General features: G+C 35.1%; 1 protein-coding gene across 1 annotated transcript in view; it reads right to left on the bottom strand.

Moving 5' to 3' along the window:
- The window catches only part of FMN2 (formin 2), a 399,417-nt gene that overhangs the window by 122,949 nt on the left and 257,310 nt on the right, over positions 1-19,158 (bottom strand). The window contains exons 11-13 of the mRNA XM_086694490.1: positions 18,635-18,781; positions 15,327-15,386; positions 15,060-15,180 (exon numbers count right to left, since the gene is read on the bottom strand). Coding sequence (XP_086550616.1) covers positions 15,060-15,180; positions 15,327-15,386; positions 18,635-18,781 — 328 coding nt within the window. The remainder of the gene's footprint in view (positions 1-15,059; positions 15,181-15,326; positions 15,387-18,634; positions 18,782-19,158) is intronic.

The following is a 19,158-nucleotide window of genomic DNA, read 5'->3' as shown; positions in this document are numbered from 1 at the left end:
GAACCACCGAGCTCCCTAATTTCAGCTCCGAGGGGTCTTCCTCCCTGCCTTCTTCCATCCGGCTCTGCGGGATTCCTCCTCCGCGTCCTCAATGCCACTTCTACAGGGCCTCCATTCAAGTCGCTCAGGTACTCTTTTCTCAGGCCATACCCTCTCCACAGAGGACTCTACAGCCCTGCAGAAAGCTCTCCTGGCATTTCTAGGTTCTGTGATAACCCCCAAACTCTTCACTGGGCTCCCCTAGCCCTAGGGATGATAGCTGCTTCCAATAGTTACCTGAGCATTCCCTTTCTGGTTTTTCTGTCCTCCAAAATGTGTTAACCTAATTCTCTATGCTAATTCTATTAAAATAATAAGTGTGATGTCTGCTTTTCTGACTTCACTAGAAGCAGTAAATCAAAATGAATGGATTATCTTTTCCTAAGTACTCAGCAGCTGTTTGGCACCAGTACTTAATTTAATTTCTATTAATTGCTTGTATAGACAGTCTGGTTGAATGGTTCACCAGAAGATATGCCAGTTTTCCCGAATAATATTTCCCCAAAAAAGGTTTTACATTAGCACAATGTATTATAAAGGATTTTATATTAGTACAATTCATAAACAAACATCTGTTTAAAGTCATTTAAAACATAGCTTGTCCTTTTCATTAAATTTCTTTAATTGCTTTTACTCTTGAATTTGCTAAGCTATATAATTTCTTCCGAAAGAATACAAAAGTCTGAGTAATCACATATTTTAAATTCATGTGGCCCAGATGATTAAATTTCAACTCTCATTTGAACAGATTCCTGGGTGGTTCCCTCTTTTTATTTCTTCTTAAATAAAATTATTAAAGACGTCATACTACAGAGAAGCATATAAAGCATGTACATAACATATACCCAGTTTCCAACTTAGAAACAGAACTTGACGAATACTTTGGAAAAGTCCTATGTGCTCCCTACATCATGTCCTTGGGCCGAGAGACAACACTACCTTCAAGGTTTCAAAATAAAGCACAGCAATTTATATTGCTATCATCAGTGTAAAGGAGTTCTCACTAATCCACATCTTTGCCAATATTTCACGTTCTCTTCCTAACATTTTTAAAGATTTTTTTAAATGTTTATATATTTTGAGAGAGGGAGTGAGCATGAGCAGGGGAGGAGCAGAGAGAGGAGGAGACACAGAATTCAAAGCAGGCTCCAGGCTCTGAGCCATCAGCACAGAGCCTGGTGCGGGGCTCAAACTCATGAGCCAGGAGATCATGACCTGAGATGAAGTCGGACATTTAACCGACTGAACCACACAGGCACCCCACTATATTTTTGAAAAGTATACTACTAATCTGTATCCTGAGATGGTTTTTGACTCTCACATGTTCACATTTAACTTGCTGTGATGCATCTCTGCAAATCTCCATTTAGATAGCTACCAAGGTAGCTTTACCGATGTTCTCCTACTGGGCAAGTCATTCAGACAGCTTCCTGAAGAGAAATCAACTTTAGCTGAGTACAGAAGAAGGAATAGGAGTTTGCCAATTTTAATTTTTTTTTAACGTTTATTTATTTTTGAGACAGAGAGAGACAGAGCATGAACGGGGGAGGGGCAGAGAGAGAGGGAGACACAGAATCTGAAGCAGGCTCCAGGCTCTGAGCCATCAGCCCAGAGCCCGACGCGGGGCTCGAACTCACGGACCGCGAGATCGTGACCTGAGCCGAAGTCGGCCGCCCAACCAACTGAGCCACCCAGGCGCCCCAGAGTTTGCCAATTTTATTTTATTTATTTTTTTTTTAATTTTTTTTTCCAACGTTTATTCATTTTTGGGACAGAGAGAGACAGAGCATGAATGGGGGAGGGGCAGAGAGAGAGGGAGACACAGAATCGGAAACAGGCTCCAGGCTCTGAGCCATCAGCCCAGAGCCCGACGCGGGGCTCGAACTCACAGACCGCGAGATCGTGACCTGGATGAAGTCGGACGCTTAACCGACTGCGCCACCCAGGCGCCCCAGAGTTTGCCAATTTTAAATGAAGAAAGAAATAACTGCAGAACCTCAGTCGCAGAGAATGAAACATTTGCATCGAGATTGTTGTAAATGACTTTAAGCCCATAGTGACCACATACTACATATGGGAAGACTATGCTTTCCTGTGATAATTTGCTTATACTGTGTCCCTGTGCAAAAGGGCATCTTACATCTTTGAATTAATCTAGAAAAGATTAATTCAAAAAAAGAAAAAGAAAAGAAAAACATTTTTGTAAAGTAGACTTTGTAACACAATCATGAATGATTTATGAAATTAAATGTATCTTAACTCAAAATGTCAGAGAACTAATCACCTTCAATTAGCCGTGGCCTTCTCAAGGCAGTCTTGTCAGAAAAATAAGTGATTAGTTTAAGTGAGAAAGTACAACTTTATTAGTTTTTTCTAACATGAATAAATGGCATCAAATCTTAGACTTGAATGACTGACAACTTGATTTTCTTCTCATTAACTCTCCCTTCCACTAGCAAAATTACCACTGAAAGTAATGGAGATAGATTCAAGAGATTTCCAGCAGGAAAAGTCTAAGAATCTTGAACAAGGTTTACTTGAATTAAGTGCATGTGCATATTAGTATGGAGGAAGAAAGGGGGTATGAGAAGAGAGAAAACGACATTTGAACCTTACTAGCTTTGGAAAAAAATATCAGAAATTAAAACATTTCTTTCAAGTCTTTTGTGAATAAATGCAAACATCTCAAACAGCAAAACATTATGACAACCTACATAGCGTTGACAGGAAGGAGATTATAAAGTGGTACAATTGCTTTACATCACTCTTACTGCCCCTAAAAGTTAGAAAGATTTGTTAGTTTCTTTCGATCGTCTCGGTATCATCCTTGGTCAAAACCACTACCATCTTTTATTTGACTTCCTTCATAGCTGGTCTCCCCAGTTCTATGCCTGCTAGAGCAATATTTCCACAACATAAGTCATGTCACTCCACTTCCGTACGCAGCATCTTCAAGGGGCCGGATACTATGTTTAGGATAAAATGTAAAGCTATAAAGCAAATCAACTTGTACACTCTACATGATAAGAAAAGTTTCTCTCTTATGTCATACTCACTGTGTTCCAAGAATACAGGGGATTTTGGACCTTTCCTCTGCCTGAAATCCTCCTCTGCCCCTCTTCATTCTCCTTCCCACCTATTCTAGGTCCACACACACTCCTTATCCATTTCTAGTCTTCCTGTCCAGCATGCATATGCTGGCTTTTGTGATCTAGTTGCTACATATCTCTATGGTTTTATCACTTTCTACTTCCCTGCACTCAGCCTCTAATTGAGTCATGTCGGATTATTCACAATTCCAAGAACATACTCCTCTCGTGCCATGGAACTTGGTGATCTGCCTGTCCAAATTTCCCTCCATAAGTTTTTCACCTATAAAGTATTCATAAGTCATGACTCCATTCTAACAGCAATTCCTAACTCAAGTCTTCCTTAGCCAACTAGTCGGCTTCAGGCTCACCTTCCACTCTTCTTTCTGTTAACATCATTACTATACTATGGTGTAATTACCTGTCTGTAATTCCCTACATGACACATTCTTGAAGTGTAATGATCAATTTATTTTTCATCTTTTCCTTCTAGGAATTGAGCAAAGTATCTTCAATAAAAGGTGCTCAATAAATGCCAATTCTGAGTTCAGCTGCCTCTGAGGCGAACACATATTTGAATAAACTATGTTGACTTAAACAGACCAGGCTTAGTACTTTATAGACATGTCTGATACATACTAAATTCCAACAAGGAAAATTACATGCAGTAAAAATACAGCTCCACAATTTCAGAGAAGAATAAGGAAAATGAAAATTTGATAGATCACTTGTAAAAGATTTGTATTACATGAGACAGGTACACATGATGCAACAGAAAAACAAGGACATACAGAAATGCCTTATAAAAAGAAAATAGAGCTCAACAACTAATGTGTGATTCTATTAGTATCCCTCCCACTCTTCAATATGCCATGGTAAAGCACACTATAATCTGAAAGATTCAGGTTCTCACCTATTTCTGACTAAATTATACCTTAGTATAGGTATTTTTTAATTGTATCATTCTAACACTAAGTGCTCTTGATTTTTAGTACGGATAACAATTCTAGATGTAATAAGAAATGGGTTATAGAACACACTGTATGTGGGGAGGTATACTGGACCAAAATCTAGGTGGGCAGTGGAAAGCATGTTGAAAGGAATGTGTGAAATTGGGTGTCTGATGCTGACTCAGCTTGGAACTCTGATCTTAGCCAAATTACAACAGACTGTGGGCTTCTCATGCTGCTTGCATATTTTTTTTACTTCATTCTTGACAGAACTTCTTCAAGTTCTGAAGGACCTTAATATGTATAAAATAAGTCATAGACTACTTTCCATCCCTATGGAACACTGCTCCTGTGTTTCCTTCTGTAATAGGTTTGCATCCATCCAGGTGTACAAGCTAGAAATTTAAAGCCCTCTTGTACCTCTTTCTTCTTTGTCTTGTATATGTCAGTGCAATTACAGATTCCTGTTCCAAAACCTTGTAAAGCTCCTATAACCTATCCTACTCTTCATTGCAGCCATAAGGAACTTAGCTTATGCACTCAACATCTATAACTAGCTAGGTCTCCTGCTTCTAGTCTCCCCTCTAAATTTTTTTTTTCAACGTTTATTTATTTTTGGGACAGAGAGAGACAGAGCATGAAGGGGCGAGGGGCAGAGAGAGAGGGAGACACAGAATCGGAAACAGGCTCCAGGCTCTGAGCCATCAGCCCAGAGCCCGACGCGGGGCTCGAACTCACGGACTGTGAGATCGTGACCTGGTTGAAGTCGGACGCTTAACCGACTGCGCCACCCAGGCGCCCCTCTAGTCTCCCCTCTAAACCATCATTCACAAAATCCTCAGAATTGGCTTTCAGAAATGCATGTCTGAGAGTGTTGCTTTCTTGCCTAAAAGCATTCCCATGTCTAAGCAATGATTGCACAATCAAATCCAAACTTCTCAGCCAATCCTTAAAACCCTTCCCAAGTATGCCTAGACATCCTCCAATTACACACCCCTGAGCACCTTATGCTCTAGTTTTAGCAGATTTCACCATCCATTTCTTTACTTTATTGGTTCACTCACTCACTAAGTCCAGATCATGTCAGGTATGTTGTAAGAACTAAAGACGGTCAATGTCAAATCTTCCCTGAAGGGTTCCATTCCGTAAACCTAAACAAGGGGCAATATTAGTGTTGATGTTAAGAGGATGAGCTCTGGATTGGGCTCCTCAGGTTGAAATCCAGCCCTCATTTGCAGGGTATTTAATATCTATAACTTGTAGTTACCTAATCACTAACGAGAGGATTAATGATAATATCAACATCACATAGATTAAATTGAGTCAATGCATATAAAACACTGGCATGGAGTAGGCACAGCAAACTACCTTGAAAGGCATATCAAAATTACTGGCTTTGGGCTTTTTCAAACCATATATATGCACAGTTTTGACCCTACTTATGAATTCTGTAATGAGCCAACTCAGGTGTGAATGTTTTTTACCCTCAGATATAAACTTGGTATAAATTAAAAAATTCCTGGCCTCACAGATCAATAGACAATCAAAACTGAAATAGTCACAAGACTGGTGACTTTGTTCATGCTCTTTCCAATGCTTGAAATTTTATTTTTCTTTCTCCTGGAGGGAATTTTACTGATCTTTCAAAGTCCAATTTAAATATAATTTTTCAAATATATTTAATCATGACCTTTTCTGTGTTTCTGTAGTATTTTATTTATATCACCAAAATACATTTATTATACCTCATAGTGGTTTTTCATATAATCATTGGCCCTCTTATTAGGCTATGAACTATGAAGGAAGGGTCTATTTTTTATTTGTACTTTCTATTAATTTAATGAAAATTTGTTGAATGAAAATTAAAGTATTAGACTATAATTTCTCTAAGATTCCTTACACTCTAAATCTAATAAGTCATCAAGAATCTAAAAAAGTAAGTTCAGTGCTTTTGATCTAGTAATTATGAATCTAAGAATCTATATTAAGGAAATAATCAGAGACATAGTAAAAGCACTATGAATAAAGATGTTCAACATATTTCTTAAGAGTAGGGAAAACTGGGAAAAGTCTAATTTCTTACAAGAATCAAATTACTCACTAAATTATGGCACACTCATAAGAAGGATTATTGTGAAATCATCTGAAATGGTTTTTGAATTGTATTAAATGGCATGGGAAAATGCTCATGTTATAATTTTCAGTGGGAAAAAACATGTAAGTTATAAAAGTGAATACAGATGTCTAGTCAATATAATGAGGAATTCATAGGCTGAGGCTTCCTTCTGCTGAAGACACATAGCAATAAATAAAAACATAAAAAGAGAACACCAAACAACACATTATGATGTAAAAAATGTTAATATCTCCTTGGGCCAGAAATATTAAAGTCTCCCAAGTTAATAAGCAGTGCTGAAGTGAGAGGTCACTGGAATGTGCCTGCAGAGAAGAAGGTAGAGATCTTGGTTTATGTAGAGACTGGTGAAGGGAGAATTCACCCAGCCAAAAATGGAACCAGTCTCACAACTGAAAGCCCGGAGCTGTGACTGAGTTCCCCAAATCATGAAAGGAGGATGAAAACAACTACAGTCCACATGCAGCTGTGTGCCTGGGGAAGCAAGCATAGGCAGGCATAGCTTTCCAGGCAAGACCTCGGCTAAGTCATTAACTAGCTTGATATTGAACCTGCAATAAGCCTAATATGCATGTAAGCCTTATATGCATGTACATGTGGGCAAAGGGCAGGGGCCCCAGGCTGCTAACACAAGCTTTGGTTCTGGCCAGGGAGCCAAAAACAGGTCAGGACAAAGCAATTGAAAAAACTGAGAGAATGCAGGATCCGGGGGGTCAGGAGAAGGGAGAGAGCAAGAGACAGATTGATTGATAGATGGTTACAGTCAAATCCTCAACTTGTAACACAAAAGCAATCATAAACAATACGTACATAATTGGGTGTGTATGGCTATGTCCCAAATGAACTCTGTTTACAAAAAGAGGGCTCAATTAGCCCACAGGCTGCAATTTTCTGACATTTGTTCTAAGTCAACATTCCAATACCAAAATGAAACTAATGTGTAGAAAAATAGCTTAAAACTATTGACAAATGAAGGATGAAACAAAAACTATAGAAATTCCAAAAAGGTCTTCAATATATTTTTTAAGCATCAAAGAGATAAAGGAATGATAATATCCAAAATAAGAACATGGAATTACTTTAAAGGTAAAAACAGATATAATAAAAAATCATATTAGAAATCTTGGAAACAAACATATCATTATTAGTTGCACTGATATTACGAACATCACATTGGACAGAGTTGAAGAGAGACTTCATGAACTAGAAGACAATGTTGAGGAATGCATGAAGACTATAGCAAAAAACATGGGGTAGATTTTTTAAATATGAAAGAGAAATTGGGAGATATAGAAAGTTAGACTAAGTGGCTCTAATATACATCTAAAAAGAGATTCAGGTAAAGGGAAGAAAAGTAATGAACACTGAACAGATAATTGCTGAGAATTCTGTAGACATTAAAGAAAACAACAGTTTTCAAGCTGAAAGTTCTCACTAAGTACAGAGCAAGATAATGAATGAATGAATGAATTCTAAGTCACCCCAAAAGCAGAAGAAAAAGTATCTTCAAAATACTGACGAAAAACAAGTCAATCTAGGATTCAATATTCAAAAAAATAAGAATTCAAAAATGAGGAGGATTTTTTTCAGTCATTTTTTGGACTAAGAATTTCAGACCCACCAACCCTCAGTAAGAGAAGACCCAAATGAGATGGGGGAAAATGGAACTAAAAATGGTAGCATAGTGATTGATTTAATATTGATAAGTATTATTATTAAGGATTATAAGACATTAGTAATTTTTAGAAGAAAAATATTGGGACTAGAAGTCCAAAAAATAACACTAGAAGAAAGATGGGAGTTTAATTATTAGATAGAATGTTCCAAAACTCTCATCTTATTTGGAAAGATAAATACAATTTACAGTATGCTAAAAAGATATATAAATTTAAAAAATATATTAAACATTTAAGTTCAATAATTAATTTACAGAAATTAATAGAAATATTATCTACGGTTTCCAAAATGTATTAGAAGATTCAGAGAGAGAACACTGAAAAATTAATTAGTCAAAACAATAGAAAACCAGAAGAAGAAAATGTAAATGGGAATTAATTAAATGACCCAAATATAAAGCAGGGTAAATAACGGTGGCCAAAAATTATATATGTCATGGCTCCACTGGTATAATTTGTGCATATGCATGCAATAACACCAGATAAAAATATGCCTAATATTGGGGCGCCTGGGTGGCACAGTTAAGTGTCCGACTTCAGCCAGGTCACGATCTCGCGGTCCGTGAGTTCGAGCCCCGCGTAGGGCTCTGGGCTGATAGCTCAGAGCCTGGAGCCTGTTTCCGATTCTGTGTCTCCCTCTCTCTCTGCCCCTCCCCCGTTCATGCTCTGTCTCTCTCTGTCCCAAAAATAAATAAACGTTGAAAAAAAAAATTTTTTTTTAAAAATGCCTAATATTAACATTATTTACCATTAGACTGTAGAACCACAGATAAACTTACTTTCTCTTCTGCATTTTTCAATATTGTCTGTTGTCCCTATGCTGCACTGATACTCATTTTAAAATCATAATAAAATGTTATTTTTTAAAAAGCTATTGGTTGCATTTGAGTTGAGTTTATAATATCATTCTTTCCTTAAACAAAAAAATCAGAAATTTACAATTGTAAATAAAATAGTTACAAACAAATGTAAATCAATACAAACAATTTTAAAGACTGGGTTTTCCTGTATATATCTGAACACAGATATGACTTCAATTTGAAGATACAGCTCATGAATTTTAAACATTTTCAAGTCTGGTATTGAAGTGGGGGGAGGGGGGGAGAATACCGAAATAATTTGCCTGAGAACATTCTTGCCCAGTTCTGGTAACTTAATTACTCAATGACTTGTCCATGTTGAGTTGATTTAAGTCATGTGGCAAGTGCTACAACTTCTAACTAAGAAAGGCACTGGAACAGAAGTCATCATTTGGCATGGCTGCATCAAGAAAAGCTGCTGACAGCCAAAAGAGATCAAAAGCAGATCAGGTTGCTCAACAAACTACATGTCACTGAGCTCAGAAATCCAGAGGAGTACCCTGAGGAGCTGTGGAAATCTCGGGAACAGGTATAGACACCAAGCATGGTGGATGCTCTTACAAAACGTTAAAATGAGATTCAGCTGTTTTCTTAAAATGCCTGAGCCATAAACATATTATTTCCCAGTCTTCCTTAGACATAGAAAGCGTCTGTAAGCAGAAATAAAACAAGTGACAGAGGCAGAAGATGAGTAACTTAATGGTTATAGTTTCCTTTTTATCAAATTAATCACATAATTTATTCTATTTTTCCTTGTGAATAGCCAATATTTATTATATGGAAAGTATTTGGATAAGTTCTGTATACACATCAGCTCAGTTTCTAAACCTTCTAAAAACAACTTTCTTCTTGAAAAAAAAAAAGAAAAAAGAGAACAGGCTATTTGAATTTTTGAATTTTCCTAAATGAATTACCTAAGTTGATCACTTAGAAGGAATCATTTTTAATAGGCTATTTGTCAAAGTAGACATTATTTTAAATAATATTAAAAATAACATAATCCAATAGTCTCCCATTTGACACCCATTTAGTCAAATCAATGTACATATCTATTTATACCCATTTCATTCCAGAAAGGAACACAAGGCAATTTTATTTTATGACTTGTTAATATGAAATGCTGCATTCATGCTAAAACTTTCCCAGAAAATGAATTTAAATTTCAGCTCTTAAGATTTCCTTCCTTGTGTCACAAAATATCTTTTTTCCCCAGTGGGAAAACTCAAATTTTGGAAAAGCAAAACATTAAAGGAATGATTAAATTATGATTTTTGTCAGTATTCAAAGGACACCTCACAGTTTGACAGCGTGTTAAATAGCTCTTCAACTAATCTCATTTTACTAGAACACAAATGAACATTAGTTCATAAACTACAGTTTCTTTCTCCACTTTCACTGTAAGCTCCTCATTGGAAAATGCCATGCGTCTGTTATTAACTTGGTATCAGTTTTGTATTTCTTAAAATGTGTTCCACTGACTAGAGAAACTACCAGATACTCTGAAAAAAAGGACTTTGTGGTCAAATAAATTAGGAAACTGCTGCCAACCCTTCTTTCAGAGAACTCCTTAAATTCTCTTCATCTTACCCAGCACTTCTTATATTCATTCATTTGGTCATGAAACTTCCCATTGCTAGAGCAGCAAATTGCAACAATTCATAGACAAATGAGAAAATACTGTTCTAACAAATGCTATCGGTGATAGCTGATCGCTTTTTAGAGAACTTTGTCTTCACCCAATAGAAAGTATAAGCTGTGGGGCTTAAAATCACCACCTTCTCAACCCTCTAAAGTACTAAAAATTGCTAAAACGCTCCTGCAGTGCCTAATCCGTGTAGTGAACCACATTACTTAAGAAGACAGATGAGCAAGAAGAAACAGTACTCAGTGGCGATGGTTACGTTTCCTTTCAACACCACTATCTGGTGGGTGGTTGTTGCCTTTGTTTTAGCTCTAAGACTTGTGAGAACTTGCACTTTCATGGCTATATGTACATTTAATAATTGTAGTAAGAAACTATGTAGATAGGAAAAATAAATGAGGTAACATTCCAAAGTGATAAACCAACCGAACCAAATAGAAAATTCCCTGGTAATAAGATTACCATTCCACTCATTGTTAAGTCACTGGTAAAGTACAAAATCCTACTTTGCAAGATTGAATTGTTGATCGAAGTGTGAAATATTTTCCAGATATTCCACAAATGCCCCTAGCACCAAATCAAAGGACAGAGAGAGAGAGAAAAGAGAGAGAGAAACAGGAAACAGAATTTTATAAGCAAACCAAGATACCTGGCAAAATTTTAAGTATAATACATACTACACATGAATGGTTTGGGTTTCTTATTGTTTTAAGAAATCATTCTTTAAAAATTTTTTTAACGTTTATTTAGTTTTGAGACAGAGAGAGACAGAGCATGAACGGGGGAGGGTCAGAGAGAGAGGAAGACACAGACTCTGAAACAGGCTCCAGGCTCTGAGCTGTCAGCACAGAGCCCGACGCGGGGCTCGAACTCACGGACTGCGAGATCATGACCTGAGCCAAAGTTGGACGCTTAACCGACTGAGCCACCCAGGCGCCCCAAGAAATCATTCTTAAATACATAATAATATAGTATTCTACAAATGTAACATAGTTTTATGTATCTTTTTTAAATGAGGCAGTCATTCTTGGGCTCAATCAGTGAGCACCCATATTTGAGGCTCTAAGGGAGAACATCTAAGTGACAGAATTTCACCCCTCCTTGGCAGTGATACTTATATCTTTTGGTATCCATGGCAAACTAGCAAATGCCTAACATGCACCAGGACTATAAACGAATGCTGTTGAATGTTTAGAAAATGTAAGTGTATAATGTTGCTCTGTGGATTTAAATCCATATAAAAGCATCTGTGATGAAAATATCAACTTCATAAATTTGATTATAGACCAAAATCTTTGGATAAATATTTCAAAATTGGGATACAATCTCTTAAAAAGTGATATCACATTTGATTTATGGACACAGGTAATCAAGTCTCTTCTTTTTATCTAGTAATGCAACATCAAATGAAAATCTCACATAAACTTATTTATTCCCTGTCGGTGCTTAACAGATTTAGCAGGAGGCTTACACACACAACTGAGGTGTTCTCAACTCTGCAACAATTCTCATGATCACAAAGACATTTTACCAAAAAAAAGAAAAAAAAAAAAAAAATATATATATATATATATATATAAACTATCTGTATAAACATTACTTTTTCTCACATAAAATCTCTTTATCTTAAAAATTATCATTGAAGTATAAATGACATATAAGATGATACTAGTTTTAGGTAAATGATGTACTGATTCAACATGTGTATACATTATGAAATGGCTACCCCAATAGTTAACATCTATCAACAAACATTTTTTTCCCTTGTGATGGGAACTCTTAAGATTTCCTTTAATAGCACCTTTCAAATTTTTAATACAATATTACTGACTAAAGTCATCCTGCTGTATATTACATTTCCGTGACCTATTTATTTCATAATTGGAAGTTTGTACATCTTGATCCCCTTCACCCATTTTTTTCTACCACCCAAACCCCTCCCCTATAACAACTACCCATCCATTCTCTGTATCTCTGAAATTTGTTTTGTTTTATTTTGTTCTTTTTAGATTCTACATACAAGTGAAATCATACAGTATTTGTCTTTTTCTGTCAGAATTATTTCATTCAACAAAAGGCACTCAAGATCTATCCATGTTATTTCAAATGATACGATTTCCTTCTTTTTTATGGTTCAGTAATATTCCTCTGTGTGTTTGTATATACATATATATACATACCACATCTTTATCCATTCATCTATTGATGGACACTTAGGTTACCTGCATATCTTGGCTATTGTCAATAATGCCGCAATGAATACAGGGGCACGCAGAGCTTTTCAAATTGGTATTTTCATTTTCCTTAGATAAATACCCAGAAGTAGAATTGCTATATTCCATGACAGTTGTATTTTAAATTTTTTTAGGAAACTCCATACTGTTTTCCACAGTAGCTACACCAATTTACACTACAACAGTGCAGGCAGAGTCCTTGTTTTTCACATCCTCACCAACGCTTGTTTCTTGTCCTTTTGATCCTAGCCATTCTGACAGGCATGAAGTAAGATCTCACTGTGGCTTTAATTTGGAGTTCCCTTATGATTAGTGATGTTGATCATCTCTCATGTGCCTCTTGGCCATCTGCATGTCTTCTTTGGAAAAATGTCTATTCAAATCTTCTGCCCATTTGTAATTGGATTGTTTATGTATTTGTTGTTGTTTGAGTTCTTTACATAGGTTCGATATTAACCTCTTATTGGATTTATCATTTGCAAATATCTTCTCCCATTTAGTAAGTTGCCTTGTCCTTTCATTGATTGTTTCCCTCTCTGTGTAGAAGCTTTTTAGAATGATTCCATCCCATTTGTTTATTTTGCCTTTGTTGCCACTGCCTTTGGAGTCAGATCCAAAAAAATATCACCCACACTGATATCAAGCAGCTTACTGCCTATGTTTTCTTCTATGAGTTTTATGGTTTCTGGTCTTACATTCAGGTCCTTAACTTATTTTGAGTTAATTTTGGGGTATGGTGTAAGATACTATCCAGTTTCTTTTTCTTTTCTTTTCTTTTTTTTTTTTTGCATTTGGATGTCCAGTTTTCCCAGCCTCAACTTATTGAAGAGACCATCCTTTCCCCATTGTATATTCTTGCCTCCTTTGTCATAAATTAATTGACCATATATATATGGGCTTATTTCTGGGCTTCCTATTCTGTTCAGTTGATCTATGCAAATACTATACTGTTCTGATTACTCTAGCTTTGTAATATACCTTGAAATCAGGAGGTATGTATTAAGTTTCCAGCTTTATTCTTTCTCAAAATTGCTTTGGCTATTGTGGATCTTTTGTGGTTCTATACAAATTTAAGGATCATTTGTTCTAATTCTATGAAAAAGGCCATTGGAATTTTGATAGGGATTGCATTGAATCTGTAGATTGCTTTGGGTAATGTGGACATTTTTAACAATATTAAGTCTTCCAAACAATGAATACAGAATAGCTTTCTATTTGTATATTCTTTAATTTCTTTCATCAATGTCTTATAGGTGTTAGTGTACAGATCTTGCACATTCTGGGTCGAATTTATCCCTGGGTATTTTATTCTTTTTGATGCAGTTGTAATGAGATTGTTTCTTTTATTTCTCTTTTGGATAGTCCTTTGTTGCTATATAAAAATGTAATATATTTTTGTATATTTATTATGTATCCTGCAACTTAGTTTATTAGTCTCCTAGTTTTTGGTGGAGTCTTTAGGATTTTTTGTATATAAAATGTCCTCAGCAAATAATGACAGTTTTACTTCTCCTTTTCCAATTTGATATTTTTTATTTTAAAATGTTAGTTTCTCCTCAAAGATTTTGATGGCTTTCTATCTTACATTTAGGTCTTTCATCCATTTTGAGTTTATTTTCGTGTATAAGAAAGGTCCAGGTTCATTCTTCTGCATGTCTCTGTTCAGTTTTCCCAGCACCACTTGCTGAAGAGACTGTCTTTATTCCATTGAATGTTCTTTCCTGATTTGTCAAAGATTAGTTGGCCATACGTTTGTGGATCCATTTCTGGGTTCTCTATTCTGTTCCACTGATCTGAGTGTCTGTTCTTGTGCCAGTACCATACTGTCTTGATGATGACAGCTTTGTAGTATAGCTTGAAGTCCAGGATTGTGATGCCTCCTTCTTTGGTTTTCTTTTTCAAGATTGCTTTGGCTCTCCAAGGTCTTTTCTAGAAATCTGAAGAATTTTAATCTCTCTTCAAAATGATTTGATACAAGGCTTTGTGACTGTTAATAAAGATGTTATACATACATGTGTTTTTTGACCAAACATGTGAGAGAAGATTTTTGTTCCCAGGAAAGTTCACAAACCACAACATCTTGTGCAAGTATACCCAATAGGGAGGAACTATTTATCTTTTAACAATATCATGATAAATGGACAAATGTTCTTGGCTATAAAGTGGAAACAAGATGATCAAATTTGTTTCTGATCAAGGGGATTGCTATTCAAGTAACCAATATGCTATTCAATATCTAAATGTCTAATACACGTAACTTTTTGAACAACAAAAAAACTAGTCTATTGGCAAAATTTTTCTTTTGCCACACTAAAAAAATCTAGTTTTACAATGCTGTTAAAGATTTGCTGTCTTAAAAAACATTGAAAAGTCAGGTTTTTCTCATTAACAAAGCATAAATAATACAAACATGACTCTTTAAGATTATAAGTTACCTTTCAAGTCTTTCTTTAGTTTTCTGAGATCTTTTTGAAAATCTTCAAACTTCATCTGTGAAGCCTGAAAAAGGTCCTGAGGTTCTGGCAGTGGAAAAACACACTGTTCTTTTCCAGCATCCTAATTAGCAAAAACACATAATTTTAAAACAAATCAGCATCAATATAAATAAAAATAATACAACAATGGCAATGGCAAAATAGCAAAAACTGCCAAATCACTCAACAATAAACAATAACAAAATATCACTGTAAAAATTGCCTTACCTCATCAAAATTTCGAAGATAGTAGGAGACAATGTATGACAAAAGGCTTCTGCTATTGTCCTAGGCAGAAAGACCAAAGTAAGTAAAAATATATTTTTTAAATATTACAGCGTCAAATAAAATAGATTCCAGTAAATCAACACACAGATGAGAACATTTAGAATAAAATGTGAAATTCTATATTTCAAAGTACTACAGCCCCTACATCTAAGGATTTCACTGGCACAGAAGATCCTGTTTTTCCCCAGTGTTTTAATCTAAGCCCCAAATGGAAACCCAGCTGTTCAAGGGTGGAGTCTCAACTGTGAATACTTTCCTGTTTTACCCTCTTTCATCAGAAAATTAGTTCACTAATTATCATGCTTTATGTTTAAAAGTATAACTACTATCTTAACTGAAATGATTAAACATTGCCAGCATTTCTATACCACTTCTGGACCAGCAGGTATCAATCTGCAACAGTAAGTTTGATTGAGGCTTGTTAGTAGATAAAGAAAATAAAGTTAAGTACAATTTCAAGTCAGCAGGAGCTTTAAAAATGCGAGTCTATATTATAAATTGCTATGTCAGCATCTGAGATTGTGGAATTAATATCCAGGTAGCTATAAACAATGCGGTGTGTATTTCTATGTACACATAGAATTGTGTACATGTAAAAAATGTAGAATTGTTTCTATTCTAACAGGCTTCAAAGAATAGGTTTTTACCTCCTTTCTGGCACATTTAAAAGGTATTAAGTTTTCATCATTCAAAATTAGAACTAGATACTCTGAATGTGGGAGGACAAATACACACACACACACACACACACACACACACACACACACACACATATTTAAAAACCATATGACACAAACTACATTCCCTGAAATGTTCAATCTAACGATTATTTTCCTTCTATTTATAAAAAGCAATAGCCTTTCATAATTTAGTTTGACATATGATAATACAGCTTTTAGAGACTTTCTTCATTGTAATGTATAGTAATAATATAATAAGATATTATGCAGTAATATCTTAAAATAGTAAAATTAATATATTTTTCAGGAACATCATTTGCTTGCATATAATTTAACCAACTTTCCGTTCTCTTTCCTAATATAATTCAAAGAAATATGCAGTACAGTTAGCAGTACTTGAATGAATTAACAAAATATTTATTAACTGCCTGCTGATAGGCATGCTGAGTGAAAATTCTGAGTGATCTGAGTAACAGCTCTGTCCATGCAGGTCCACAAACAGTACTAAGAAGTAGACACAGTTATATTCATTTTATAGAGCAAGAATCAAATCAGGAAGACTAGCATAACTCTACGCGAATGCAAATGAAATTATTAAAAACAAAAAATCTTGCTTCTTGATTTTATTATGTAATTTTTATCTAGGATACTCCTTAATTATTTAAATTAATAAAATTTAACTTACTTGGAGATTGAATAAGATATACTAACCAATAAAAAAAACCCAAATAATCCTTTATTCATATGTAATTACGATTATCAGCATCTATCTCAGATCCATTTTTATGTTAAAAATTATGTCAATGATATTTACGTTCCAGTATTATTTGAAAAAGTTACTTGTTTCAATTCAACAATCAGTTGTTAAGAACTATTCAATGCTTCCAAGAGACCTTTTGCTTTTGAACAAATGTGATTTATCAGGTTGACATACTGGAGGTTCCTATGAAAATTTGTGTCATACAAATATACTAGCATCTGAACAAATATACCCATAAAAAATCACAAAAATTACATGCTGCTGGTATTCCAAGAAAGGATTATGCTTTATTCAATTCTGGAAAAGTAGTAACTGGTATTTCACTGAACTCAATGAAAGAATGTTAAATGAATATATGAGTGTATGTATGAATGAATGAACAAATGAGTTGTTGACCACCAGAAACAACAACAAAAAAAGTGTCTGTTTCTTATGAGGGAGACATAAAGTGAGCCTTGAACAACATGGGTTTGAACTGCGTGGGTCCACTTACACATAGATTTTTGTCAACAAATACAGTATAATACTGGAAATGTAATTTCTCTTCCTTATGATTTTCTTAATAATATTTTCTCTAGCTTACTTTATTGTAAGAATACAGTATATATATTACATATAACATATGAAATAGGTGTCAATAGATTAACGTTATTGGTTAGACTTCTTGTCAACAGTGGGCTGTTAGTACTTAAGTCTTGGGAGTCAAACGTTATGCGTGGCTTTTTGACTGAGCAGGAGGTCAGTGCCCTAAGCCCCACATCATTCAAGGTTCAACTACATTCTTTATCTAGGAAGAACAATTCTACTATTTCCATTTCTATGAGCCAACTACTTACTTAAACTTAATATTTTAAAATATTTTTAAATGTTTATTTATTTTTGAGAGAGAAAGAGACAGAGTGTGAGTAGGGGAGGGGCACACACACACACACACACACACACACAGAATCTGAAGCAGGCTCCAGGCTCTGAGCTGTCAGCACAGAGCCCAATGTGGGACTTGAACTCACAAACTTCGAAACATGATTTGAGCTGAAGTCGGATGCTCAACTGTTTAAGCCACCTAGGCACCCCTTAAACTTAATGTTTTAAAAACATGTCCATAATTTCCTTTATCATACAGTTCTGTGTAGAGATTCCATCAGAGAAATAGAATTCTATTATCTTCTCAGTTTATATTCTCAGACATTAATTCTAACCATCATGGTTGTTCCCTAATCTTATATTTTTACTGGCACTCTCATAATCTCTTAGATGTTAACTTTAAACAAATACCAGTATAGAAGTAGGATCAAAAATTAATTAGTCCTGCAAAAGGGCTTGGGCATTCCCACATATACCAGTGTCAAGGGGAATATGATATGTAGAAAAATAAGATAATTTTTTACATTTTATTTATAATCTACTTTCACCCATCTTCATTTTGTTTTTAAAACACAAGCCTATTGGCCTCCATTACTTAACACAGAAGAGAAGAATAATACTGCCTAATTTATGAAAATTAATTAGTCCTCAGACTCCAAAAGGATAAATTTTAGCAGACATGGTAATGATAGACTGAAAAAATAATTATTTTTATTTTCTACTCAATTATTCATTAAACATAGTGTTAATAATTATTCACTTTGGGAAACATTCACAAAATCATAAACATACGAAGGCCATATACTTTTACCTAGCTCAGAACATAAAGGCATTTTTTACCTTGGAACATAAACATTTATTACAACATGTTTACAGTCAAACTCATTACTAAACAAACCTTCTAATTCTCAATTTGCCTACATTCATTCACACAAAATACTTACACTGCTTTTAACATCTTTCAGCTTCGGAAGAATGTCTAACCCAAAGCCATCTGCCTGTCCTCGAGTCTTATTTCCACCATTCATGTAGTTGCCAAAAGCAAGAACCAAACCCAGAATTTGCATAACCCCTGGGCCATTTTTTAATGTCTGTAAGATAGAGTAAAGAACATTTTATCTCTTAGACAAAGTTTTCTTTGAATTCTCTTAAGTCAGTGGCAGATATTCATATCATACTAATAATTTTGGGTCACATCCAAACTGTATCATTGTATATTATTAGGATATTTTAAGAGTAGTGTCTCCAAAGTTAACTTTATTTTTTTATTAAATTTTAGTTAACATACAGTGCAATATTAATTTCAGGAGTAGAATTCAGTGATTCATCACTTACATACAACACCCACTGCTTATCACAAGTGTCCTCCTCAGTACCCATCACCTATCTAGCCCATCTCCCACCCACCTCCCTCTGTCAACCCATAGTTTGTTCTCTAACATTGAGAGTCTCTTGTGGTTTGTTTCTC

The sequence above is a fragment of the Puma concolor genome, chromosome E4 (genome assembly GCF_028749965.1).
Source record: "Puma concolor isolate L17-30 chromosome E4, mPumCon1.1.hap2, whole genome shotgun sequence".
NCBI lineage: Eukaryota > Metazoa > Chordata > Mammalia > Carnivora > Felidae > Puma > Puma concolor.
The sequence above is the reverse complement of the archived record's forward strand: the minus strand, read 5'-3'. Positions and strand labels throughout refer to the sequence as shown.